Here is a 27,952-nt window from a genome sequence, read left to right on the forward strand (position 1 = left end):
TCTCTCTCTCTCTCTCTCTCTCTCTCTCTCTCTCTCTCTCTCTCTCTCTCTCTCTCTCTATCTCTCTGTGATCCATAATAATTTCTTTCACGATGTTTACGAGATATCGAGTATCGTCGAAATACGAGCGCTCGAGTGCCGCTTTTGTTTCTCGCGTATACAGGGTGTCCCAGCTTTCTCAAGTGTACGAAATGCCGGTGAAATCGAGGCACGGCAGTGACCCGACGAGAGGTGCGTTTTGAAAAGCCCACATTAACCTTCGTGATCGATAAGCGGCTCGAGTTCACGACGGCACTATTTCGGTATGGTCCTGATTGAGAGTCCTCACGGGCGAGGACGAGTGGAAGCCGCGTTACGCTCATCACGTTCGTGAAGAGGAACGTCACGCACCCCCGCGGCCGATATCATTTTTGCTCACGCCACACAGCCGGTGTCTCGAGGACGTTCATTCATGAAAAGGGCGTTGGATGCCTTAAGAACGAACCCGGCGAACGAAGTCGTCGTCCTTGAGAAGGATGTAGGCCAGTCGATAGTCGAATGACCGTTATTTCGAAGGGGAAAGCCTGCACCCCGCGCTCTTGTTGCATTTGGGCGATTGCACCGCGAGTACGCGCAGTACTCGCGGATCCTGTTTCAACCGTTTGCGAGAACAATTGTGCAAATTTCAGAATCCTTTGTACGATTCTCTTTATTCAGACTTCGTTAGTAATGTGCTTCCACAAGCACCACTTCGCCACGTTTGTATTTCTCTCTAAGATACAGAGAAAGGGATGTTTGAGTCGGCACGAAACACGAGCCGGTTCGTGTGAATAAATGAAAAGAAGAGAAGAATTCTTTCGCTCCGTGCACTTAAACCCCATTCACGTTAACACGGATTGGCATTCGCGATGGGTACTGAAAAAACGCACTCGTACATTCGTCTTAACTTAGCGTGCTCTGTGAAATTATACGTCATTAAATACAATAAATGCGCGCATTCTTCCAACGCCCGAGAGTATACGTTACATCAACATATTGATCAGTATAACGAGTTCTTCATCCATTTCGCTAGCAGCTGTGCGTGCTCGAACACAGACTCAGCTCGGGGACTCGGTGGTATACTCGTTTGCAAAACGGTTCACACTCATTTCTGTCCTCAAGAGAAATATGAAAAAGTGTTGCAAATCGTTTTACCCGTCACGCTGACCTGTATATTGATGTAACGCGGCAGAATTACGCGTGACAGGTGTCACATCTGCGTAACTGCCGTGTTAGTAACTCACGGAAAACGCGCATTGACGTTGACACGTCGAAGATGGGGGGAGAGAAAGTAGCTTCCCTGCGCCGCGTGGAAAGTTTCGTATCAATTGAATCGGTTATTTCGGAAAGAAGTGACGCGCGCGACGTTGAATAAAACAATGCAAACTTTCCATCACGCCGCATATATCAGTAACACACATGTTCTCTGGAGACAACTGGAGACCTACATGTTCTTTTAGACATTTTTATAGATATTCATTTGATTTTCCTATTTATTTGCATATTTTCTGTATTATTGAGAAATGTCGCACGAGGTTGTGGATACACATATATTATTAAAATATATGAATTTCACACACCTAAAATATATAACACAATTCGACACAACTTTACACATTGGCTGCCGATTGGAGAGGAGGGTACGTCTTGTCAAAATATCCGAATAAATCTGCTTAGAGTTTTTATCAGTTTATATCAACTTGTGTTATTAGAGTTTTATCAGTTATTAATTTATATTAGATTATTTATACAATGAAAATTTATAAAGTTGATCTGAAGCTAAAGAAGATTTGGGTTGATTCGACGGTAGATGATAGTAGATGAATAGAAAGAAGGAAAATTAGAAAAGAGGAAATAACTAAAGAAGTAGGAATGGAGCGATGTGGACGATGATATGTATGAATGTAAAAACTGGAGACCATCCAAAGCCGAAAGAAGCGTGGATTAAGGATAAATGAATAAGTCTGCCTAGGAAGTTTGGACAAACCGGTGCAGTACGACAGGTTCATCTGTCGGCATATTGGCTGTATTGATTTGCGTTTTAAATGTGCTCATTTACGCGTACGCGCGCGCGTATCGTGTATCTACGGTCGTTTAGGCGCGTGTGGATATCCCAATTAACGCGTAACAAGGCTCGCTGGTCTGATAGAAAGGGGTGTTTCAACCGCGCCTGATGAGAGAGGCCAACTAGTTTATAAGTGGGAGAGGCGTGAGAGGATCTTCGATTATTTTGATCAAAGGGTGGATTTCCGGAGGAAACTCCGTTCGAGCTCAATTTTTGCAAAGGGATCCTCTGCATTAAAAATATTTATGTGTGCGTATGTGTGTGTGTGTGTGTGTATTTTTCTATAGCCATGAATCGAGGAACGCGTTATCGATAACGATGAACTTTCGACGACGATAAATTCGACATTTTGTTCGAGAGAACTTTCGAGTTACGGAATAAGTAGCGGAGATATTACTGCCTCTTTTGTCGAGCGCCGGGTTCAAACGATGAGCACCTGTGATTCGCGGTAAATTAATCCTTTGAACTCGAAGTAATTTTTAATACGATTACCGGGCCACTCTCTCATATCCGCGAATGCGGGCGAGATAAAGAGATAGCGCATCTTTGCGCGGTAATTGAAATTCTTCGCGATAAGTCGGAAGGAATGAAAATCTGGCCTGCAATAGTGTGTGAGCGAGAGGTTACGTTTAATTTATCAAGGAATTCACGTAACTTCATGCAAATTCATGTTGCAATTTTCCGATACATAAATATAATTTCGAAAGGGACTAAAGATTGGTAGTTAAGCGCTACTTTATATTATACATTATAAATTTATAATTTATATTAAATTACTAATAAGATTATTATATTATTAAATTTATAATTTATAATGTATAATATAAAGTAGCGCTTAACACCCGCACCTTGGCTCTTTAGTCCCTTTCGAAATTGTATTTTTGTATAATTATAGAGCTATACATAAATCTTTTAGGGTACATAACAGTGAATTTATTTCCGATACATCTTTCATTGTTATTCTTCGCGTCTCTCTCTCTCTCTCTCTCTCTCTCTCTGTGTCTTTTGATTCTTTTTCCACGACTTTCCACTTCTTTGGCTGACACATCCGGATGATTAACTGGATGTTTCCTCGGAGGATGGCAAGTTTGAGGAGTTGCAGTTTCAAGTTGATCGCGACAAAGACGTCGCTGGCAGCATCTTGTGCGAGAGAACCTCGCACACTGTGTCTAGGATAAGTAATCCTATTGGAAGCTATCCGGTATCGATCTCTCGCACACACGCACACATATATACACACGCATACATACGCGCACACTTGCTGTGCGCGTTTGTGCACGCGTACTCAATCGCGCACGTAAAAGGCACGAACACATCAACACGTGAAAATCCCATGTTGTCATAGCCCTCCGCGCAATCTCGAAGATACGAAGACGATCGGAAAAACTGTCCTTAAGCCACAGGGTATCGCCGACAATTGCGATTATCGACGGATACTACGTCATCTTCATCCATCTGCCGACATCCCAATGCTGATAAAGCGGGACAACATGCGATAGCGATAGTGACGTCGTTCTCTCGTGTGATTTTTCGCGCGTATAGTCGCGAGAGAGAGAGAGAGAGAGAGAAAATATTAAAATAAACCCGATATATACTGCGGCGTGACACAATGACGACGCGCCTGCAAGGTTGCGAGAGCAAGAAATGCTCGATCGAAAGGAAAGAGGACGATAGCTGTGCCGATGGCGGAGAGGTGTGAGAGCGGTGGAGACGATAGAGGAACGGAGAGTTATCGCAATGCCCGCAGGCCAGGATTATAGGATGGGATGGAGGATTACATAAGGGCGCGAGTGTCATCTTCTCAAATCGCGTTTCAGTCCGCTGATTTCGCCCCGCTGCTCGTTACGTCTCGCCGATGCGTTCTTGATGACGACGATTATCTAAAGCTCTAGATACGCGCGATACAGTTACTGCAAAAGAATAAATTGATATATCCGGTACTGCAATCGTTCACTGAGCACTCAGTGAGCTCTTGCATTCGATTGGCATATTCCTTTAAATCTAAAAATATACGCTAATTAAATGCAAGAGTTCACTGAGCGCTTTGTAATATTGAACGCGGCTATTAAATCACTCCCTACAGCGGGATCGATCTCATTTAGTTGTTCGAACTACATTATATCGCCGTGTCGAGCTATCGTACTCATTGACGCTCGCGTTGGCTAAACTTCGCGCTCATTTGCCCGGCGAAATGAATTGCTCCTAATCTACGTTTGTCGAGGATTTCAATTGAGTCTCAGTGCACGATTCTCGTCGTCACCTGCAATAGCAAGTACAGTCAGTTACTTTCAATTAAGAATTTGTCAAGGATCAATCATTATAATAGTTAGTGATTGCAACAAAAATAAATAAGAGAAATATTAATTAGAGGAATATTACATAATCATTAATAATTATAAAAAGATGTTAAGGTAAATGTACCAATGCCCGAACATGTACCCATCTCCGGACATTGTTATTATTTTTATATTTGAGTATGAATATTTCAACTTTCAACGTACAACACATACATATTGGTATACATATATTTAATATTTATATTTAGTGTACGTTGAAAGATGAAATATTTAGAGAAATATTCAAAATAATAAGAGTGTCCGGAATTAGGTACATGTCCGGGCATTGGTATATTTATCTTACTTGCAATTGTAATTCGTGACCGCTCGCGATCTACTCAATTTTAATGCACTATTTTCGTAGTCACAGCAGTAATAGTTACTTGCAATTAATGATGACAAAAGGAAGCGATTTACACAATCCATCGCCGCCGCAATTTCATTATGTTTTTCTTCTCTATGTGTTTCATGGCGGTTTGTCTCTGCTTGCTTCTCGGCTCGCTTTCTTCTTCATGGTGTCCCATATGAAAGACGGACCCTCCTCGCCGTAACTTACTATCTCACCCTCTGTTTATTTCTTTCGCGTCTCATTCAGTTATGGATTGGCGCGGACAAACTCCCACGCGCGGCTCGATAATACATCGCCATCGCAACATATCACGCCTTTTATATATATATATATATACTTGTGTATATATATGTGTGTATATACAAGGTGTCCCAGATGTCGCGTAATCCTTCATCAATCCTCTTTGATTAATACCTCGATAATGATTGCGAGTATCGCAAAACCATATGAGGCTTTCGTGGATTTTAAGTTATTAGTTAAAGTATACCGATGCGTTAACGCGCACAATTATGCATCAATCTTCTTTAATTAATAACTAAAGATCCACATAATTATTTGCAAAATGTCAGAGGACAAATTTGTGCAATTTGACCTGGTCTATAAGCACAAGAGGACAGGCGTCGCTGTCGCAACTCATCTGCCGTATCGCGCGTGATCCTTCATCAATCCTCTTTGATTAATATCTCGATAATTATTGCGAATGTCGTAAAATCATGTCACTTTCTTATTCACCTCAATCTGTTCTACGCTCTCGCAAAGTTTGAGTTTATAGTGGTCTGGGACACCCTGTATATATCGCCGTACCTTTTCAGCTCTATCTCGGCAACCTTTCTGCGGACATTGTTCTCTGTCGTTATAACGCAGATCACCTTCGAAGACCAAAGCGCGACGACGCTGAAATAACAGACGGCCCACGGCCTTGCGCTGACAGAATTACGTGCAATATTCCCGAGTCGTAGGCGGAAAGGTCTCACAATGGAAATTAACGGAAGATCCGGCATGTATATAAATTAAAGAGTCGCGACATCCCTTCTCGTTCCTCGAGCGCTTTAACCCTGTTTTTCTTCCCTTTTTCAACCTGCTCCTGTACTCGATGTCAGAGCGCGCGTCGCGCACGCAATTATCACGAATGACTCCACCGCTCGCGCTTTGCTACGCCGATTTAGATTTTTTACGGCTACGGAGCCAGATAAATGAGCCTCGTCCGTCCGTGACGTGGTTGCGTGCTCGTTAACAATCGTTCGCCCAAAGCTCAGCTTTTTGCGATACGCATGCGGTTTCGAGTGCGGAAATGCTCTCGTAGATTACGAAATGTCCAATGGTGGCCGTTGTCGCTCGCACGCGTCATGATCTATCACGACCGCGGCATGTCTAACTTCCGACGTCGCTGATTAATTCGGCCTGTGCCACGCGATTATTACGTGGAGAAGTAAAATCGAAGCCCTTCCTCGGGGCGCTCGAAAAATTGTGGCTCGATTTGTTAGACGAGAGCAGAGCAGGAGTTGTGTCCGAGACAAGCTGCTACCTTATGCAACAAAAACATTGCCCGCACTCACGACGATGTTTTTCTGACGCAGAAAATGCCACCGTTTTTCAAGAGGGACGTGAACGAGGTGCGCGAGGAAGCCAACAGCGCTACCTCGCCCAATTCACTTTTCACCACAGAAGAAGAAAAATTCAGTGAGTACCTAGCGTGAACTCTCGCTTAATCTTCATCAGGAGGAATCAATCAGTCACTCTGCGCTAATTAGCCGGGAAACAGTGGCGATTATTTGCCGGAGTGACTATGCGCGATTATCTTCTCAGGCAAAGTGTGTTAACCCGAATGTTCCATGATTTCAGCTACGGATGAAGTCACCGAGAGCGCGGTTAAGGCCGTCGAGGATTTCGGGGAGAAAATGGCGGATAAGATGGGAATACCGCCGTGGGGGCTTGTTGCTATCTTAATAGGTAATGAAGTGACCTTCGACGAGCCTGATCCCAATCAATCGGGAATAATCGATCCTTATTATCTGTAAGCTAGAAGACCACAGTCCGCGAAGCGACTTTAAAATACAAAGCGAGGAAGACACTTCGTCGCGTTTGCTGATATTTCATACGTATACAATTCATCCTTTTTGCTAAACTTAATTAATATGAATGGCTCTGCATCAATTACAATATAATTTTAATAAACATCCGTGTAAGAGCCAAATGCCAATGTATGGGCAAAAAGCAAATTTATTTTCTATGAATTAGAAAAGACAAACGTTTCGGTCAGTTGTTAGTCCTCTTCATCATTGATTCTTATAGGCCTTTGTTCTTTTATTATATTTATTGTTGAACATATTTCTGCTACTTGATGATGCGCGATCTTTCTTCGGGTAACGAAAGCGGGATCCTATTTATAGAGTTCTATCTCGCGAAACTTGGCAGGGAAGAAAGATGGTAATATGAAACAAAGCTTATTTCCTAAACTATTGCTGCGATCTGTCAATAATTAAAAGAAATATAATCATTAAAGTCCTTATGGGCGATCACACGAACGACGAGTACACGAACATGTGTGTGCATATGAAGAGAATTGACTGGCGAGACTTAATTATAACACATTTCTGTGTTTCTTCTGCCGCGCAGGGATAGGTGTAATTATTCTCGGCATCTGTTTCTGCTGTATACGAAGATGTTGTCGCAAACGACGTACCAAAGACGGCAAGAAGGGTCTGAAGGGCGCGGTGGACCTCAAGTCCGTGCAGCTTCTCGGCAGCACGTACAAGGACAAGGTATGTACTCGGTGTTCCGTGACTTTATGTAGACGCTAGAGACACATTCTACACTCGTGGAATCCACTTCGATATGCGAAGGTCCAGCCGGATATGGAGGAGCTGACGGACAATGCCGAAGAGCCGGACGAAGCCGAGAGCAAGCAGAGCGAAGTCAAGCTCGGCAAGCTGCAGTACAAGGTACGTATCTTCCACTTAATAACGCACAATATAATATAACAAAATGTGCAATGAAGTGTAATGAAAGTAAGTTCTCTGACGTGGATCGAATCTAGATAAAAGCACTTCGAGGAAATTAATACGTGTTACATGAGAATGTGTCATGAGAAGAACGCGTTTGATTGCAGCTCGAATACGACTTTAACTCGAACAGTCTCGCCGTAACGGTGATACAGGCGGAAGAATTGCCGGCATTGGACATGGGCGGCACGTCAGATCCGTACGTGAAGGTGTATTTGCTGCCGGACAAGAAGAAAAAGTTTGAGACGAAGGTTCACAGGAAGACGTTAAGCCCGGTCTTCAACGAAACCTTTACCTTCAAGGTCAGTTGAGTCCCGTAGCGCCTCGTAGAAATTACAATCGATCGAGATTCTTTTACATCACAACATGTCCAATTGACTATGCGGATTAATGTCATTGATGAACGCAGAGCGTCCCTTATGCCGATGCCATGAACAAGACTCTCGTCTTCGCCATCTTCGACTTTGACAGATTCTCGAAACACGATCAGATCGGCGAGGTCAAAGTGCCGCTTTGTCAGGTCGACTTGGCGCAGACGATCGAAGAATGGCGGGAATTGCAGAGCGTTGAAGGCGAGGGTGGACAGGTGAGTCGGCAGAAGGACAATTCGTTTGTTCGATATGATACAATAAGAGTAGAATTTAGAATAAGAATAATAATATATTGGACAATAAGAATAATACTAGATAGAAATAGTTAGAATAAGAATAATAATATACTGGACAGCTGAACTTGTATCGTTGCCGAGAGTCAAATTAACGCCTAATTAGAGTTTATTAACGCTGAAAACACGTTTCATCTCGCGCGTATCTCATCGCGGATATATTAGGAACAAAGTGATCTTGTTGATTACAGGACAACAAACTGGGAGACATATGCTTCTCGCTGAGATACGTGCCGACGGCCGGCAAGCTCACGGTGGTCATTCTGGAAGCCAAGAATCTGAAGAAGATGGACGTCGGCGGTCTCTCGGACCCTTACGTCAAGATCGCCTTGATGCAAAATGGCAAGAGGCTGAAAAAGAAGAAGACGTCGATCAAGAAGTGCACCCTTAACCCGTACTACAACGAATCATTCACCTTCGAGGTACCCTTCGAGCAGATACAGGTACGTAAGAGGAACTTCTTCGTCAGAGTCTGCGTCTTGACGATCGTAGAATCGTCGAACAACAAAATGACGAAAAGAAATTGCACTGAGAAATTTTAAAATTAAAAATTCTAAAGTTGAAACGATAACAATCTCAAGGAAAATCTCTGAAAAACATGATACGTAAAATCCGAGTTGTTCATGGCGATAACAAGAACATTCCGATCAAACGATGCAAATCCAGATATGTGATAGCAATTGACGCTCCGAAGTTATCAAAATGTTGAGGTGATAACGATATCCTCAACATCCGTGAGATTCCATGAGCCTTCTTCTTTCAGAAAGTGCAACTCGTCGTCACCGTAGTAGATTACGATCGCATCGGCACATCAGAACCGATCGGCAAGGTCGTGTTGGGACAAAACGCGAGCGGAACGGAATTGAGACATTGGAGTGACATGCTGGCGTCTCCCAGGCGCCCAATCGCCCAATGGCACACGCTGAAGGACCCCGAGGACGGAGATAAGAAAGATTAAGAATGTTGACGTTCAGTTAAGGTACGTTTTTAGTATCAGAGGGATTCGTGGGTGCGATCAAGTATGTAGAATGTCTCGGCACATCCGATTTTACTTTTAATGACGGATTCCACGACCGATCGGGAGTCAGATATTCGCTCGATCGAACTATCGTAGCGCTGGATAGCGCTTTTGAAATTGAGACGAGGGTTGACAAATCAAATTAACAAATTAAATTTAAAATCAGCAATTCTGCATGAACATTCTACACAACCAGTGTTGAACAGTTTCTGTTTTGATTCGTTCGTTTGGTCGACGGTTGACGAAAACGTTTGCGATAAGGAGGGTTGTCCTGAAGGCGATTCTCTCTCTCTTTTCAGGATAATCGGTCGGGAGAAAGGGCGACGGAGAAGAGAGTGAGGGGGAGAGATATAGGGATATAGAAAAAAAAAGAGGGTGAGGGAGAACACGAATAAAAAAGAGAATAAATTCGATGCGAAAGAGAAGAGAAACAAATACATAATTAATAGATATTAATAATCTATGATTAAACTAAACGATAAAATACCAACCATGAAGGATTTAAAATAATATGTTCTCATGTGGAGTGTAGTGTCTTGTATATACATACATATATCTAATATACTTCTCTCTGTAGATGTAACGTTGAGAATGATTTCAAGTAACGCGTCTCCGTCGAGCCGACGAGAACGCTGAAAATTCGTAAAAGTACTCACATCCTGAGAAGGGAATATCTATACATCATTAGATCGCAGATACGCTTCCGCCTTGGTTCGGCTAGTTAGTACGGATTAAATGAGCAATTTTCTAAGCGCGTCGTTAGACGGGATGTCTCCTGATCAATATTATCCCAGAGATGGGACAGAGCATCTTATTATCTGTCAGGAGACACCCCGTGCAACGATTTCGGCTACATCGTTCGAGAAGAGAGAAAAGTAGCGGCATAATTTTACCTAAGCGAGGAGAACACGTGGCGGCGATAGCGCGGGGCACGTCAGCACTGCACTGAGAGAAAAAAAACGGTTGATCTAACTAAAATTATTGTTACTTTCGCTCCGCCATATTTTTTGCAGTCAAATGACAGTAGAAACATGCATGCAAGATTGTTATCGCTAACAATATGGTAAAATTTAATAAAAAAAGAAAAAAATGATTTTCTTCAACATAATCTGCACAGTAATTGTTTCTCCAAGTGCGATTACATAGTTACAAATACCGAACATTTTTTTCTCAGTGCATGCTTGCGCACGAGATGACGGAGTTTGACAATGTGTAATCGTCGAACTCGAGGGATAGCTTTCGGAACATTACTTGCGAATCGAAGGGCTTCGGTGCAAAGGGCGCTGCGCGAGTGGCCGCAAACTCGGCCAAGCTCGAATCGTTCGTCGCGTTCGCCGTTTCCCTCAGGGAAGACAGTTTTGCGCGCTTGCAGAATTGTTCCCTCGAAGAAAGCTCATTTCGAGCTCAGTCACGCGGTTCAAGCAGCTCGCCGTAGCAGTTCCACCCCCGTGTTGTTGTCACCCGCGTCCTTCTCCGTCTCCTTCTTTTCCACCGGGCCCTTCACTCGACACTCGCTGGTGCTGGCCATCGCTCATGTATCGCGCATCTCTCACGATCCATCGCTTCGCGCTTTAAGTTACCTCGAGAAGAGATCGAGATCGCGTCGTGCACTGAACCCTCTCATTGCACTCGAAAGGTCAAAGCGTGGCTCCGAACGTGCATAAGCGCCGCTCAGGGACGTGGACGTTTCCGTATCGATCGGCCGCCCGCTGAAACGGCACGCGCCTGTATTTTCGCGCAAAGGGGCGACGCGCTTGAATCCCGCGATATCCTTCGTGTATAATATAGTTAGGCTCTCTTAGATTACGCGCCATGGCTGTAATGAGAAGTCGCTCTAGAAACGATATATCACACAATCACGTGACCACGCGAGCAGATTTGTATCGTTCGACCCGAGTCCGCATGCACCAGATCGGGCCTCTTGGACTCTTGCGTCCGTCTTTCTGCCCGTGAAAATATTTTCTCGCAATTCCGTATGAAAAATGGAGCACTGCGATCTCGTGCATTTAACGCGCCAGCGATAAACTTGATGTGAGATCGGATCTTTTGGTTTTTAAATATGCCGATTATATATTATATATAATTGGCTTATCTAAAATTTAATATTTAATATGTGATATGATTTAATTTAATATTTTAATGATATTTTTTTAGATACAAATATTTATATTTAATTATATTTAATTATTATATCTAAACTTTCAACATAGGACATATGTATATATTTAATACATGTATATATATATATTTTTTTTATATTGAAAGTTCAGATATATCTCCATATATTTCAAGAAAAACAACAAGAATGTGTAAATGCGTGACTAGACATTGACACTTTTACCTTAACATATTGAAAAATCTAAAAAAGTCACGGGCGCGTTGTTACTTAGAATATATAACGTTGAAGTACACAGTTACAGCATATAAGGCGTATTCAAGTGCGTGCAGCTCATTCTATTATTGTTATCCGCTGTCATCTCTACACAATTATGTGAGAGATTCTCGAGATTAAGCGAGTCTAATCGGGCCCGAATGCTGGGGGCAGACTTGAGTTCGTTCTTTGACGACGTTTCGCGAGATCTGTGGTTCGTGTAGACGGACGCGATACACTTTGATCGGCGAGCCGTGCTCGCGGCTGATCTCCGCGCGCTCGGATTCCCGACGAAGGAGAAATCCGTACGTCGCGCGCGACTACACGACGGCGCTGGCTTTTTCCACTTTCCGCCGCTCTCATCTCGTTGCGTGTTGCGTTCGCGCGCGACGCACGAAGGACGCGTGTGCGTTCTCGCGCAGTCTGTACTCATGAAGATCACTCTGCAATTGCGTGAGCGTGATCGCAAGTGGTTGTAAGCGATTGCGACAGCCAATCGGAATGAAGCAATCAGTGAACAAAACACTCTGATCTTACGTTCATGATCGCGCTTACGCAATCGCAGAATGGCCTTGATGCAAGACATACATACATCTTACGCATACATCTTACGCATAAACGCATATATGCATTATATCACGAGTTATATCTGCAGATATACTGTTATCGATTAAACCGTGAGTCGCGGAACGGGCCTATTCATCCTGACTTGCGTTAGTCCGCAATCGCCGAAGTTGAATCGAGGAGCGACACTCGGGTCGGGATCCCCGTGCCGGGGATATTCGGGTGTCCCCGGACACACGAGGACGTCTGTGCGGGAAACACCGGACGCGCGAAACGGAGGACGGAGAGATCGGTGGAAGCGCGTGGACGAAAAGCATCATTTCGCATCTACCTGTAATTAGCCGCGAACACTTTGGTTTCTCAAGCGTGAGCCTCGGGTTGGGAGTAACTCGTCGACGAACGAGTTGCTGCTGCAACGTTGAGAGCGACTTTGGGAAACGCAACTCGCTCGTACACGAAACGAATCCACGAGAGAGAGAAAGAGAGAGAGAGAGAATCGCAGTGAAGTAAATCCAATTGCAAAGCGATTTTTATATTTTTTCCAATGAAATTGCATCGCTCAAAATTATCACAATTACGAAACACTGACAAGTTTCCGCAATAATTGGCTAGTAACAAAAGATATAGCCAATCGTTGCATAAATTGGTCTATAGTGGCTCGCAATTGTGACAATCTTACGCGTTGCGACTTTAAAAATAGTGTGAAAACCGTTTTGCAGCAGAGTGTACAGCGGATCAAGAATAACGGTTTAGACACAATAAATTTCAGAGCGCATATTCTTGCATTCTAAAACGACGTTTTTTGAGAAAACCTTTACCCAGTATTCTATAATATGTGCAACGTGAACTATAGGACATTGAGTAAAATTTTCCTCAAAAAGAACGTTTCAGAATGCGATCTTAAGCATGTGTCGCCAAAAATTGGCGGCACACGTTGGAATAAAAACCCTACGCAATTACAAAGGACATAAGTACCATAAAAAAGAGAAGAGAAGATAGTACTGGGAGGTCTTCAATTGTCAGAATTACGTGGTACAAATAATGTACTAGATATGGCTCATCCCAAACCGGTAACCGATCGGTCACCCACATCCATGTTCCCCGATCGGAGAACGAATTAGCTATGACATTTATTGTGTCTAAGCCGTTTTGCGAGCTACTATAATAATACACCTCGTACTCTATTGCGAGTGCGGGGCAGTCGGTCGAACCGTTTAAGAAAAGGCTTGAACATACGTTTCTCTCTCGCCGTTTGGCGGTTGCGCGACGGTTTTCTGTAAATATACACGTCAGTACGAAAATCCCTTCGGCAGCTACGATTCTCTGTGTCCGTCGTTTGTTGATTGATCGTCGCTCCCCGTTTGTAACTAGTGCGATTTTTAGTTTTTTAGCGATATATACGAGAAAAAGACAGAGAGGGAGAGAGAGAGAGAGAGAGAGAGAGAGAAAGAGAAAGAGAGAGAGGGAAAATGTTATATAATCAATCGAATTCTAGCGACGGTAAAATATAGGAGTATACGGCAGCGTCCGGTTGACACGATCGTACACTCAGGGTGATCGGAAGTCTTGGTTCTCGCTTAGTCCCAAACTTCACCAAGCTTCAAGCAACGTGTGCACTTTATTCGCGATTGATTTTAAGAGGAGGGGCGAATCCGCCGTGTAGAAATGCTAAAAATCTTTCGTCGATGTTCGTTGCATTTACACCGCTAAGAACGACGTGTTTATTTTTGTATATTTTTTTCCTGACGACTAGAGAGAACGTTATTTAGAGTCACACACGTCTTATAGGTTTTCCGCGAGACTTCCAGCAGAGTATGGAAGAGAAAGACATTCAGCGATGTCACCCTAGGTGTAGGTACACGGACGCAGCGCCGCGTCTCTCGATAATATATAATAATAATTAACGATAAATATAATAATAATAAAAATAATAATAATAATAATCATAATATTGTTAAACGATAACCGAGGACAGCGAGGATGGACTATTTGGTGATATCTATTGATTTTAGCTTTGTATCGTAGCGTTTACTCGGTATATAAGATTATAATTACGCGTTACACCTATTATCGTTACAACGTGGAGATTAAAGTAATTTATTGTAGATGAAGCCCTCGCGGGAAGGGGGGATGATATGCCGTTGGAGAAGGCGCTCGGTCCTTTACCCTTATCTCCCGACGTTTCGAAGCTAATCCGGTGATATATCGACCTGTATATCTATCCTGCTAACGGAAATTCGGGCGTAATTGTCGTCGTCGTCGTCGCCGTCGTTCGCGCGCGGAAACGTAACGGTGAGAACCGAAGAGGCCAATTCGCCGCGTTTCCGGCTCGCGTGCACGGAGAGGAAAGTTTGCTCAGATTAATCGAACGCCGGATGAAGCCAGCAGAATTCCATTCAAGCTAACAAGATATCCGGTTGACCAGGACTTGTTCAAGTTGGTCAGATCAGTCAATTGGAACAGGATTCTGGTACACCACAACCGAACGTGTGGTTCATTCATACTTCATCAGACATTTCGTTAGTCTAATCAAATTTTTTCTCATGTGTATTGCGTGTACTTTTGTCGCGGAGCCGTCAAACTGAGACTCTTTTATATCCTTTTTGCAACGATATAATCTACATAATAAATATAAAATTGCCCCCACACACAATTCGTATCGACATTGAGAAAGAGAGAGACTCACGAGCTCGCGATAATTTCGATTGACGGAGGAATTCTTTGAATTTTTCGCACTCCGTCATTCCCAGAGACATTTATTCCCATTTCACTTATTCAGTGATATTTAGTATCCTTTAAATGCCCAAAGAGCGTCTCATTCTTATCGTTACGTCGAGCGAGTTGGAAGATCACGAGAAGAGAAAGAACGGTAACTCGGAGGAAATAACGCCGACGACGACGACGTCATCGAAGGCACGAGCTTTTCGCTCGCGAATCGCGGTGAGGTGGGAAACGATAGCCGCCGATATCGATAAGTCCAAGCAGTCTAACTTAGAGGGGAGTGGATCGGAGGCGAAACCGACGATCCAACACGTATAAGCATTTATTAAGGATGAGATTCTCGAAACCTCGTAACCCCTTGAAACTCTGAAAAGTTTCGAGGTCTCGAAACTTTGTTCTATCTTTGTGATCGGGAACTCTCGAAACTTGAATCGACCTGACTAGACTCGGAAAAAGTTCATATCTTAGTGTTTTCAAACAAAAACTTTGACTAAATGTTTTAAATAGTTTAGTAATGATAATAGATAAAAATTCTAAAGAATTCAAAATTTTATCTAGTTTTAGTTTTTCTCATGTTTAAAAATAATTATTTTCATCTAATTTCCATATAACTATATTTGACATTCTATCTAAATATGTTTAAAACCTAATGTTTGTACCTAACTATATTTAATTAATATTCTACCTAATTATGTCTAATGAAAACTTAATTTTCTGAAAAATTTTGTTGATATTCTAGTTCCTGTGTTAAAGATTTAAAATTCAATTTTCTGATAAAAATTATATTGAGTTTTTAGTTCCTGACCAGAAATACTCCTTTTGATAATTGTGCATTAAAATGTTGATAAAACTGTTTTTATTTTTTTTTTTAGTAAAAAGTAAAATTATGCAGGAGCTTGTTTTATGCAATTACCTTTTTTTTAAATTAGCATTTTATATTTGTACAGTCTCTCAAGTTTCGAGAATTTCGAGGTCTCACAAAGTTTTGGATTCGAGTTTCGAGGACTTAAAAATCAGGTTTCAATCCATTCCTAGCATTTATCGTACGCGCAGGTTACTTAGGAAACGCGTCGTAAAATCCGACTCGTCGCGTCTAAGGTGTGCGTAGGGGATGTAGTAGTGGTGTGGTAAAAGCGTCTCTCACATTATATAGTCTTCGTAGTGCGTCTCGCAGGCCTTGGAAGTCCCCGAAGTCTCTTCATCCCGGACGGCCGAGGTTTCGCGATCACTGTCCTCGGGGATGGCGATCGCGAACTCGCGCTCTGCGCCGAGAGAGTCACTCTCCACTTGCGCGCGATACGCCGATATTGGGTTGCCCCGGGTTTGGTTCTATCGTTTCTTCAGGACCAATTATTGTAAACGATTGTACCGGTAGCGCGTGGCACCGTTATTATCACACATACACACAGCATTGTACTTAAATCACTTTAAGGAGAGGATACGTGATTTAAATATAATTACATTGTTGAAGAACGGCGGGCGAACGGCGTCGACGCGATCTTTAGCGCACCCGTGCGACGAACAATCGCGAAGTCGTTCGTTATCGTTGACTCCTCCACTAATAGCACCTTGAGGAAACGGAAAATAGGAAATAGGTGGAGAAGCAGGTTGACTTTCAAGTTGTTTTTAATTAAGCGAGGATTAATTGCGCGCTAAGAATGAAATACTTGTGGGAATGTTTGAAATACTTGAATAAATGCTTGAAAATTTATCTCACGACGTGAGGCAATCGATCGAGGAAATCTTGATGGAGTTCTTTTAATTACGTTTATGCGAAGTGAATATAATGTGTAAGTATATTAAATTAATTATTAAATTCATACGATAATGTAAATTTCTTGTTATGTTAATGCAGTAACAAATTTCACATTCTAAAAATCACACTCAGATTTTCATATCATATTTAAAGTGACATACTGTTTTGAGCAAAGTTTGATAATTTTTTTTCGTATTTCTATTTTGTCATTCTATGTGATAAAATATGATTGCAATCTGAGGCCATAAGGGGCTCAATGTTGTTAAATTTTATGATTTAATATACTTCAAGTTGCCATAAAGTTTATGTACATCAATCTGTCGGGGAAGTTTGTTCACACAAATAAACTTTGTATCCTACAAATAAATTTCCACCAAGTATTCGTTCTCAGTGTACTGAGAAGAAAATACTTGGAAACTTGTTTGCGGGATATAAAATTTGTTCACAGAAACAAATCTTATCTCGCAGAAATGAACTTTGTATCTCGCAAATAACTTTCCACGAAGTACTCTTTCTCAGAGCGTTCAATATTAACTGACGTGCGAATGCCGCGCGTCTTCTTTTCAATTTTACCTCAGTCTACCTCGCTTGATCGATTTTTCGAGGAAGCTCAGTTTATTACGTCACTTTGAGCAGACATAGAGGCGCTACCGTACGGCCAGATGTAAGACCGGCTCCCTTTTACGATCATTCCGGAATTCTGAGCACGCCCGAATGTCCAGTCATTTGTAACTTTACGTGCTCGCGCGCCGGAAGTGCTGAACATTTACGACTGTTATCGACGGCTACGTGATGTTTTGATGTCACTCTGTCACTTTCGAGACTACTTTGTCGCTTTGTCTGAATGATTCTCACGTGCTGACGGTGCTAATGAAACCGATCGACGCCGTTGCTCGCGAGTTGAGAATCTATCTAAAAATAGATCCGTCTTCTTCGGCCGCGTTCTTTGCATTCGAGAGAGATCGGTGTTGCGCGCGCAACAATCGAACGAGTATCACGCGCTTTAAGAAAGTGAGGAAAAGAAACGAGAGAGAGAGAGAGAGAGAGAGAGAGAGAGAGCGCATGAGGATGAAAAGCGCGGACGGAGGGAACGGGATTCGATAAAGAGAACCATGTACGTCCTATATGTACAATGTCGCCCATTGTACCGACATCATCATCGATATCGATTATTATCATGTATCATTTAATGAGTAGTGTATTCACTAGAAGCAAGTAAAACGAGTTGATTGTCATCGTGTACGAAGTAAGTAGGAAGTAAGCGAGCGCACCGTGTAGTGTGATACTACGTAGATCGTGTGTGTGTGTGTGTGTGTGTGTGTGTGTGTGCGCGCGTGTGCGTGCGTGCGTGCGTGTGTGTGTGTGGGTGTGGGTGTGTGAGCGCGTGCGTCTGTGTATGCTGAGATCGAAATGCAGGGCGAGACATATGAATCGTTGGTAAGTCGCGATCGATCTACCCAAGTGGACTTGTAGACGTCGTGGACGAATCATGCGGAGGAATCACATCCACGATCAGCGGAATACAACCTCAGCGACTCATTCAAGTGTTAAAAACACTATCGATGTCCGATATTTTTTGTTTTTTCTCCTTCCTCGTTAACCCTCGTACAATCGTCGCCGTCTCTCAACAATAATAACCTTTATAGAAAAGTATCTGGCTGTGATAAATTGGCCAGTGATAAATAGTAATTTTATTAATTACTAATTAATAAAATTACTACTTAATTAATTTACTCGTACGAGTAATAAAATTATTGAACGACAGTAATTATCACTGGCCAAATTATTACTTATCAGTATTACATTTCTATAAGGGAAACGTGTGACTCTGCAACTCGATACTGTGTTTTCTCCACGAGAAGCAAAGTTAGAGTACCAATGTCTGCACACACGCAACTCTGGACATTCTTGTTGCTTTGGTCTTTAAACACGGATATCTGGATTTTTTAAATAGAATATACATATACATATATATATATACTCTATATCTTGAAAGTTTAAATATCCGTAATTAAAGATCAAAACGATAAGAATGCCTGTGTCCGGCCATTGGTGTTTGGGTCTCACCTGTTTAAAGGCCGTGTTAGTAATAGTCGTTACTTAAAATCTCATGTGACGTCCTTAGACACGTGTTAACAGTGGTTGCTTGAAACTTGTCTGGTGTGATATGCTCAGATCTGAACGGAGAATTAGATCTGAGTTTTTCAGTTGAAACATACGCGATACACGTGACATTGTGTTTGCAGGCGCGATTCCGCTGAGAAACTCGCATCTAATTCTAAACTTAAATATGAGTGCCTCACTTGAAACAAGTTTCAAACAACGACTATTAATACGGGTCTTAGATTTGATTGTAGAGTCAGATGTGAGTTCTTTAGCTGAATCGCAATCACGAGTGTGTGATGTGTCGCGTGTGTTATATGAGATTCGAGAACTCAAATCTATCCAAGATATTGAATTCAGATCCGAGTATCTCACGTGGAACGAGTCTCGAGTAACGACTGTTGATACGGATGAATAGGACACGGTATTCACGAAGTATTTCCGCGATGCGTTGCGATCAAGCGAGTCTCATCGATCAAGCGACGTTTGTGTTCTGTCTGCACATTGAGCATCGTATTTTGCGAACGGTGCACGCTCGTTGGAAGCTCGTTGGTTCACGTTTAGCTTCGGGTGACAGTCAAGCTCCCGACACGTTCGTTCAGCTTCGATGAGGAGACCACTGTGAGATGGGCGACTTCCGAGTGTGACCAGTTCGCTGAATAACTGCGATTCCGCGAGTGTTTTGAGTGCATCGAGAATGAAAGGATTAGAGAAAGGGAGAAAGCGAGCGAGAAAAAGAGAGAGAGAAAGAGAGAGAGAGAGAGAGAGAGAGAGAGAGAGAGAGAGAGAGAGAGAGAGAGAGAGAAAAGAATGAAGAAAAGAGAGGAGGAAAGCAGATCTCTGTTTAATAATGATAAAATCGATATACGTCAGCGTTAAATCCGTTCATGCACATGTACGCCGATTTCGAACAGCACGTAGCGCACCAAGAAAAATGTAAATAAAAGCGAAACACACGAAGAGTATTTGTAAAGCTGTAGTTCTTAGTCTGGAAGTAACGTCCTCGACGTGATTGACGGAGTATCAAGACCCGTTTTGCGTTCGCGACCCCCACCAGATTCGTTTCTTCTTCTTCTTCTTCTTCTTCGCGTCACCGAAACGACACATAACGACATAACTTGGCCCAAAGATTTTGCTGTGTCCTGCGGAATAATTATAAGCCTCACGAACCATCGAGACATGACTTTCTCTCGCTGTCAACCAGCAAAAGGAAGATATCAAGGATAGCTCAGCGATTTGTACGATTTATTGAACGTTATTATATTGAAACGTTAGAGTTCAGAGTTTCCCAGGTGGAAAGTGGTCGAGAAGAAATAAACGAGCGGGCTAACCGGATTCTCATTCGTCGAGCGCTGAAGTGTAATGAGTAAAATTGAAATGCCGTTTCGGTCTGCTTGACGAAATCCACCTCAGAAAGCATACCTTAATGACTACAGCGGTCGCAGACTGCTTCTTTATTATCCCCTCCCGATAATAAATATGCATTAGATCGATCACCAGTCCGTGACCACTTAGGTCCTCCAAGCGTGCTTTCTCGCATTGATCCACGCTCATAATATTCGCGATGTTACGCCGAATTTCGCGCTGAGTCGAACCGTTCGTTAATCACGACTGAGGATCCAGTTAACCTGGGCGATCGTTTCCTTTCGAAGCTTTTCACCGATCTTGTCGGAATCGAAAGAGAAGTCCGTTGCGTTTACCTTTTGCATCAAGTCTCGACCACACCGTCATCGTCACGCAAAACGTGAATCCTTGCACTGAGATTAGATTTCGACGACGATAAGCTAACCAGAAGGTATTGGTGCTGTCCACTTTTTACGATAGATTGTCGCGTTCTTTGCCGTAAGGTAACACTTGGTTTTCTAGGTATCTCGCGTCTTGCGCGAAACTTACGCGGACGATGCTCGAGCGAGGCGCTCATGGAATTTCGAGATCGGACCGATATTCTGGAGAAAGGAATCGGTTGCATTTTTGCCTACCTATGCACGCATGTGTGTGTGTGTGTGCGCGCTTGTGCGCGTGGATAGACGTCGGGAGCACCGTCCGCGTAAGAATTGCTTGAGAAAGAACATAGGGAAACTCGCGAAGGAGCCACCAAGGTAGGAAAACAAGCAAAGATCGAGGCCATCGAGGAGCCTCCGACTTGAAGCGAGGAACTTGTAATCATTCCATTACATATTATACATATTATTAAGGACTAGCGCGGCAGTGTACTGTAAATCCATAGAAGTTATTACTATACCGTAATATTATTATGTAATAAATATTGTTGTTAACATAAATGGCCTCTCTGATATTGTTACACCTGTATACCTGTGTCTGACTCGTTGAAACAGAGAAAAAGGGAGAGGGAGAGAGAGAGGGAGAGAGAGAATGAGGCGGCGGATAGATCGTGAAGTAAATAAAGCAACGCTACGGTTCTCTCTGAGCGACATTTGTATTCTAAAAGTCTCTTTTTACAAGTCGACAGTAAACTCTCCGCTCTCCAAGAATCGTGGGTTCTTAAACTAATTGCATCGCGCAACTTGTAAAGCCTAAATTACATATAAAAATAAGTATATATAATATAACGTTACGCTGGAGCGAAGAAAGACGTCGGAGCTAGGAGCTCCTCCCGTCGACGAAGGATGCGAAGGAACGCACGATCTTTCTTATGTTTATCAAAATAAATTATTTTTCCTCGCTATATCTCAAGATAACGCTGTGAGCGTCAACACGAGATGGATACTCGAAACTAGAAACTAGCACCACTTACGAAATCATGTATGACAATCAATGACCGTGATTTAACCTCGTCGAGTCCGGTTTCTTTCGCGCGAGGACACGACGCTACTTCATTAAATCGTATGAATACATTTGCAAGATTACGAGTCGATTCGCCTATGAACGTATCGCGAAACGAGTCGATCAGTAAACAAGCACGAAGTGCTAGAGTCTAGATAAACGCGCGAATAAGATCCCGGGTTACGAGCGAGAGAAGTGCGGCAAGTGAAAGTGTTACGTGGACACATGGAACGTCGAGCCGTACGTCGGTTAATCGGATGTCATTGAACGCAGACTACGATACGTGAGGTGTACACCGCTGCTGCTTTTCATTTCGCGACTGAAAGAATTGATTTATAAAAGAGGAAAAGAAAGCGCTTTCCTGCACGGCGAGGAAAAGACGAGCAACAAATGATCGGGATCTTGCTTGCGAAGAGAGTTGCGTGAAGCTGTGAAAAGGAAACTCTCTCTCTCTCTCTTTCTCTCTGAGCGAGTCCTGACTCACAGCTAACGCTACTCTATAATTATATTGATTAGTTGCTTCAACAGGCTCAGTACTGGCGGGAGGACGATTGCTTCCGACTTGTCCGACGCTGGCTTTTTTCGGGCAGTCCTCGGGCGTACGGTTTGTGTGCGTTTGTTGACAGATAGAAGATGCCGCGTGCTCTGTCGATTTTATACGTGAGCGTTAATGAAGCGAAACGGCTACTAATTTTTGTCTTTCAGACAGTGTGTGTTTTCGTCTGAAATAATCGAGCATTGGAAGACGCTGGGTACACTAAACTTCAGTAAAACTTATCGTACTTACAAGATCAAAATGCAATGCTAGATACCGACCTCTAACGCAGTTACGTAATTTTTACTTTTCTTCCAATTGAATGCATTAAATTGAAAATACTTTTACAGGGGAAGTATAAATACGTTACTGAATGGCTGATGCTAAGCAGTTAAATAGAATTAATAAACAAATTTTTTAACATCGGTCGGTAAATAAAAAAATTTTTGTTGATTTCATGCAATTATTTAGCATGAGTCATTCATTAACGTTTGTACTTTCACTCTGTAAGAGAATTTTCAATTTGATACGTCCAATTAGAAGAAATATGAAAACTACGAAACTGCGTTATATCAGTGTCCAGCATCGTTTTAACGCATTTTGACCTAATAAGTGATAAAGCTATTGAAGTGTATCCAGCACGATGCTCGATCATTTCTATCATTTCGCAGATATCTTTAACTTACTTATGAATAGCTACAATTTTATTAAAAAATAACAAGATTTTGAATGCAAAATGAGGTTAAATTTGGCCGCAAACTTTTTAATGCAAAATTTTCTGTAGTAAGCTCGTATATCCACGACAGCAGATTAGAATAATTAAAGAAACAATGAGTTCTGGCCTGGTAAATGTCGAAAACTCTGACAAAGCTTAGTAGATCACAGGGGAGCGAAACAAAACAAGAACATATGGAGTTGACTCACGTATGAGGGGAATCCTCCCCCATTAAGATGTACTCCTCTCTTTTCGGATTGCACCATCCGATCAGGTAAGAGAACAGATTCGCGCACGGCGCCGCCCAGAATCCCTTCTTCGTCGTGATCGACTCTATGTAGTACGGCGTCACCTTGGTGTGGTCGCACGAGAGCGTCTCTGCGGAGGAGATGTTCGTTTGGCGCACCGAAAAAATCAAATCTATCTTTATCACTCTCGTCGTACGTGTCCCTATGGTCTTCTACATGGTTCGGGTCGACTGGAATTCCACGACTCCTTCGTCTCGTACCTGATTCGACTCACTTCTCTCTAGGGGGTGATCTACCTGGCGCTACTTACGGAGTATAGAAGAAGTGGCGCACCCGGGCTGACTCGAGCCGCCGTTCACGTAGAAGTCCGCGTGGCCGTTGGGCCCCCACTGCCCCAGGATCCCCGCGCCCGTGTGGATCACGTCCACAAAATGAGCATCGGTCTCGTCTAAATCCATCGAGCGGTTGCCGTTCATGTAGAAAAATATCGTCGGGTCGAGGCCTGCGTGTCGCGGAAGCACTTGAGTTATCTCTGACCGCTTTTGCAAAGCGACGCGCGAGCGTCTCCTGTCTGCCGTACGCGCGTCGTATCGGAAAGAAAGTGCGAGAGACAAATTGCGAGATCGGCATACGAGCAATTACCCGTAATTCTCCCGAGCTTGTCATCGGGCAGGTAATTCGCGATGAGTCCGGCGATATGCGCGCCCACGCTGTAACCGAGCACGTGTATGTTCTCCACCCGCGTGCCCCGGGGATGGTCCCTCAGGTACTTCACCAGCTGAGCGACGCATTGCGAGCAGAAGTCCGGGCCCCACTGGATCTGCGCGAGACAGGGCTCGCGTACCAAAAAGCCGTAATCCACGATTATGATATTGTAATCGCCCCGCGCGAAATACGCTGAAATCGAAGGTGCGTTACGGCTACTCTCTCACTCTTTCTCTGTCTCTCTGGCGATTCTCCAGATAGTAACTCTTTTTATCTTCTCCTTTGACTTATGCCTGTACGTTGCACGAACTCGAACAGCGAACGAGAATTCTGTTTCGAGAGATTCGGTACTTGGCAGATTGACAGATTCTGAACTTGGCGTCTATATAAAACTGTACTTTAAGACGACACTAAAGTCCGCAATTAATATGTTTCTCGTAACTATAAATACTTTTATCGCGCGCTATCGCTTATGATTATCATAATCATTACTCCTCTCATATAAGTAAACAAAGATTGTGCTTTACGAACTTGAAACGGGGTGTCATTTGAACAGAGAAACGCGTCCATCTTACCATTTCGCAGATCCGTGCTGGGTGCCAAGTTTCGTCCACCGCCGAAGCCGTGAATGATAATTTTCGTCGGATGAGTCTTGTCGAATTTCGAGTACCGGAGAGAATTGAAGTTTCGCACGTCCAACAGACGCGGGTCCTGCTGCGTTTCTCTGAAAGTCAAGAGAGAGAGACGTTAGTCTGGTTGCGCGACTCGGACAATTTTCCGCCACGGTCCCATTCGTCTCGTACGCCCGCCGTGCGTTCGCTACGTAAATATAGACGATAGTGAGAGCATTCGAGACCTGGCAGCGACGATACTATAGACGCGGGAGAAAGGTAAGCCTTGAAAGGAGGCCACTTTCAGTACAGGTTGAAATGATCGTGATCTTGAAATCGAGAGTCGTGACGTTGACCGTTCTCTCGTTCGCAGTTCGTCCTTCGAGACAAACGAAGCGTTATCTTAATGTGCAAAATTTCATCCGCGGGAGATCCGAACAGATCAACCATCATCTCATTTCCGCATAAAGTAAGGAGAAAGAAAGGGAGAGGGTGACAGAGAGACAGATTAATTAAGATTGATTCGACTCAGAGATTGAAAAGTTAATATTCTCACGAGAATATAATTTCTATAAAATCTAATTTTCGTAAATTGAGATGTATGTTGCAGCCAGGGAATTTACTCGGAAAGATTAATGTGCTGTCAAGAGGGACTGTGGTACCTGGTGTACAGATAGAATTCTATCTGCGGATGCGGGCAGGTGTAAGGCGGCTTGGCGCAAGACGTGCTGTTGAAGAGATCCTTCAGAGTCTTATTTTGAGCCGTCACATAGCCGTCTGCAAAATACAACGAATCGATCGTTACCTTTTCCACTTTTGAGTGAGTTAACGCTTTCAATTAAAGGTTTGTTATTAGATCACCATCGCATAATGAGAATCATAGTAGTTATCAAACCATTGGACGAAACTAGGTGAAGGTCGACAATGCCGTGGTTCTCGTTAGTTTGTCACTCACCGATGCTATAAATACACGGAGCGCGATACTGAGGATGCGAGGTATTTCAGACTACCCTTCTTCTATTTTTGATTTTTTGGAAAAACATTTTTGGAAAAGTTTCTTTCAAGAAACTGACACTCGCGGATTTTTCTCTACATAACAATTAATACATCGGTCATTACGGACATCCTAAGATAATCGATTCGAGTCCCTTTCATAAAATAAAATGTCTTTTAACTCATCAGAAATGATTAGGAGTAGCTGTTGCGATCGAACTCTCTTTCTCCGAGAAAGATTCAAGCTTTTGGTGCTAAGTTTGATAAAAAAAAAAAATCATCCCGCGGAAATATCATTCATGGGTGCATTTATTAAAACAAGGTTTTCAACATTGCTATAAGAAAATGCACTTTACTCAGTTGATAGAAGCAAATCGATAAGAAATACATGATGAAACGAACAGCCTACGAATAAGAGATCGGACATGTGTTGACGAATCGAGATCATTTTCAAGGAGACACGTTCAGACGAAATCTTATTGCGGTGCGGACAAACGCGATTCACCGTTTCATCTTAACATAACGTTCGCATTACACTCTCATTTTCTAACTCACCAATCCACGTCGTTTCGATCGAAACGAATGAGTCTCCCGTGCACTATAATAAACGTTTCTCCCTCGAGTTATCGCACCCCATCTTCGCGCCTCAAATCGCGCAGGGATCCGTCGCACTGCAATCGAACGGCGACGCGTACCCGCGAAATCCCGGAAATTTGAAGCGTTGGAAAAGTTTCTTTCAAGAAACTGACACTCGCGGATTTTTCTCTACATAACAATTAATACATCGGTCATTACAGACGTCCTAAGATAATCGATTCGAGTCCCTTTCATAAAATATGTCTTTTAACTCAGCAGAAATGTTTAAGAGTAGCTGTTGCGATCGAACTCTCTTTCTCCGTGAAAGATTCAAGCTTTTGGTGCTACGGTGGAACGACGACGGTGGAAGAGAAGCGGACGTCGAGTCGACGGTACTTACGGTACTGCAGCAGGACGCAAAGGACGAGCGCGAGGTGTCTCACGGCACTGACCGCCATCTCCCGCGAACCCGTGGTTTGTGATATAACATCCAGGCACGCGGTCAGGAAAAACGTGGCACAGACGCGATTCCCGCCGCGACGCGGCGTATTGCAAAATGCAAAGTCATCGGGGGATATATACGCCCGCGGGGGAATTTAGAAAGTAACGACGGAACCGCGCTCTTCTCGCTCGTCCCGTCGGCCCGGCGTTTCTTTCCCGCTTACGCGACGCTTACCGACGTGCGTGATCATCGACAGACGCGACCGGATGCCACGATGCTGACCGCCGATGCTCTTGCACACTCGAAACATTTCGCGATATTCGATAATTAGGGTAAACGTCCCAGGCCCGTATGAGTGGTCGTTGCTTGAAACTTCCCTCAAATGAGATGCTCAGACTCGAGTTAAGGCTCCTGTGCTGGGATTCTGTAACTCGTTACTGAAGTTAACGACAGTTTCGTTATCGTTGCGCAGCTTTACATCGTAGAAAAGTTGCGCAACGAATTGCTAGAGTCGCTCCAATAATGAGTTACTAGAATTTTAGCACTGGCCTCTCACATTGTCTATCTCTTTTTAATGACGTTAGAAGATAATGCATGCTAAAAATTCTTGCGAAATACGTTAAAATAAAAATATATGTCTATAAAGTAACATTTGCAATCGATTAAACAAATTTGTAAGATATTCCGTGCACTCCCCTTCTGCTCTAACAGTCAATAATTTGTCGTAAATTAACGTGAATTAACGTAACATACAATTCATATTCTTAACCTATTTTTCGGCTATTTATATTCAGGTTAATTTACAATAAATTATTGATTGTTAGAGCAAAACGGGAGTGCACGGAATATCTTACAAATTTGTTTAATCGATTGCAAATGTTATTTTATGGATATATATTTTTATTTTAACGTATTTCACAAGAATTTTTAACATGCATTTTCTCGCTTCTGACGTCATTAAAAAGAGATAAATAATGCGAGGGGTCAGGAGTTTTAAATGAGAACTTTCTTCCTCAGTTGAGTCGCGATTACAGATATAGACCCGTATTAATAGTCGTTACTTGAAACTTGTCTCACGTGATTTACTTACATCTGAATTTAGAGCAAAATATTTTATTCGAGTTAAATAATATATATATGACTCGTCACAATCACAATCTCGATTCAGCTAAAAGACTCGACTTTAAATTGAAATCTGAGCGTTTCTTCTGAGGAAAGTTTTATTAACTATACATCAATATGGACCATAATGTCATATATGTTATATAATTCAATATGTTATATAATTCAACTGGAAAACTTGAATCTTATTTTGAATAAGAATCTGAGTATCTCACGTGAGACAAACATTAACTAATAGGCTTTAGTGACTGAGC

The 27,952-nt window shown here is 42.9% G+C and overlaps 2 protein-coding genes across 4 annotated transcripts in view; one reads left to right on the forward strand and one right to left on the reverse strand.

Annotated features, from left to right (window-relative positions):
* The window catches only part of LOC116853903 (synaptotagmin 1), a 24,778-nt gene extending 3,529 nt beyond the window's left edge, over positions 1 to 21,249 (forward strand). For 2 of the 3 annotated variants that reach the window (XM_032835234.1, XM_032835233.1), the window contains exons 2-10: positions 6,346 to 6,448; positions 6,611 to 6,718; positions 7,385 to 7,530; positions 7,612 to 7,710; positions 7,878 to 8,072; positions 8,180 to 8,356; positions 8,626 to 8,877; positions 9,198 to 9,413; positions 9,752 to 21,249. In XM_032835234.1, the coding sequence (XP_032691125.1) occupies positions 6,349 to 6,448; positions 6,611 to 6,718; positions 7,385 to 7,530; positions 7,612 to 7,710; positions 7,878 to 8,072; positions 8,180 to 8,356; positions 8,626 to 8,877; positions 9,198 to 9,392 (1,272 nt within the window). In that variant the 5' untranslated portion in view covers positions 6,346 to 6,348 and the 3' untranslated portion in view covers positions 9,393 to 9,413; positions 9,752 to 21,249. The remainder of the gene's footprint in view (positions 1 to 6,345; positions 6,449 to 6,610; positions 6,719 to 7,384; positions 7,531 to 7,611; positions 7,711 to 7,877; positions 8,073 to 8,179; positions 8,357 to 8,625; positions 8,878 to 9,197; positions 9,414 to 9,751) is intronic. The other variant, XM_032835235.1, reaches the window with a different exon arrangement.
* A 136-nt stretch (positions 21,250 to 21,385) lies between these two features.
* LOC116853904 (pancreatic lipase-related protein 2-like) lies at positions 21,386 to 26,667 on the reverse strand. Its single transcript, XM_032835236.1, has 7 exons — positions 26,535 to 26,667; positions 25,228 to 25,342; positions 24,530 to 24,678; positions 23,892 to 24,146; positions 23,560 to 23,751; positions 23,211 to 23,379; positions 21,386 to 22,396 (listed from the first exon to the last, which is right to left on the reverse strand). Exons 1-7 carry the CDS (start codon positions 26,590 to 26,592, stop codon positions 22,282 to 22,284), a joined length of 1,053 nt encoding a protein of 350 aa, XP_032691127.1. The 5' UTR covers positions 26,593 to 26,667; the 3' UTR covers positions 21,386 to 22,281.
* Between the last annotated feature and the right edge of the window lie 1,285 nt (positions 26,668 to 27,952).

This window comes from Odontomachus brunneus, unplaced genomic scaffold (assembly GCF_010583005.1).
Source record: "Odontomachus brunneus isolate Ranch 3 - 2012 unplaced genomic scaffold, Obru_v1 Obru_scaffold_007, whole genome shotgun sequence".
NCBI classification, from domain to species: domain Eukaryota; kingdom Metazoa; phylum Arthropoda; class Insecta; order Hymenoptera; family Formicidae; genus Odontomachus; species Odontomachus brunneus.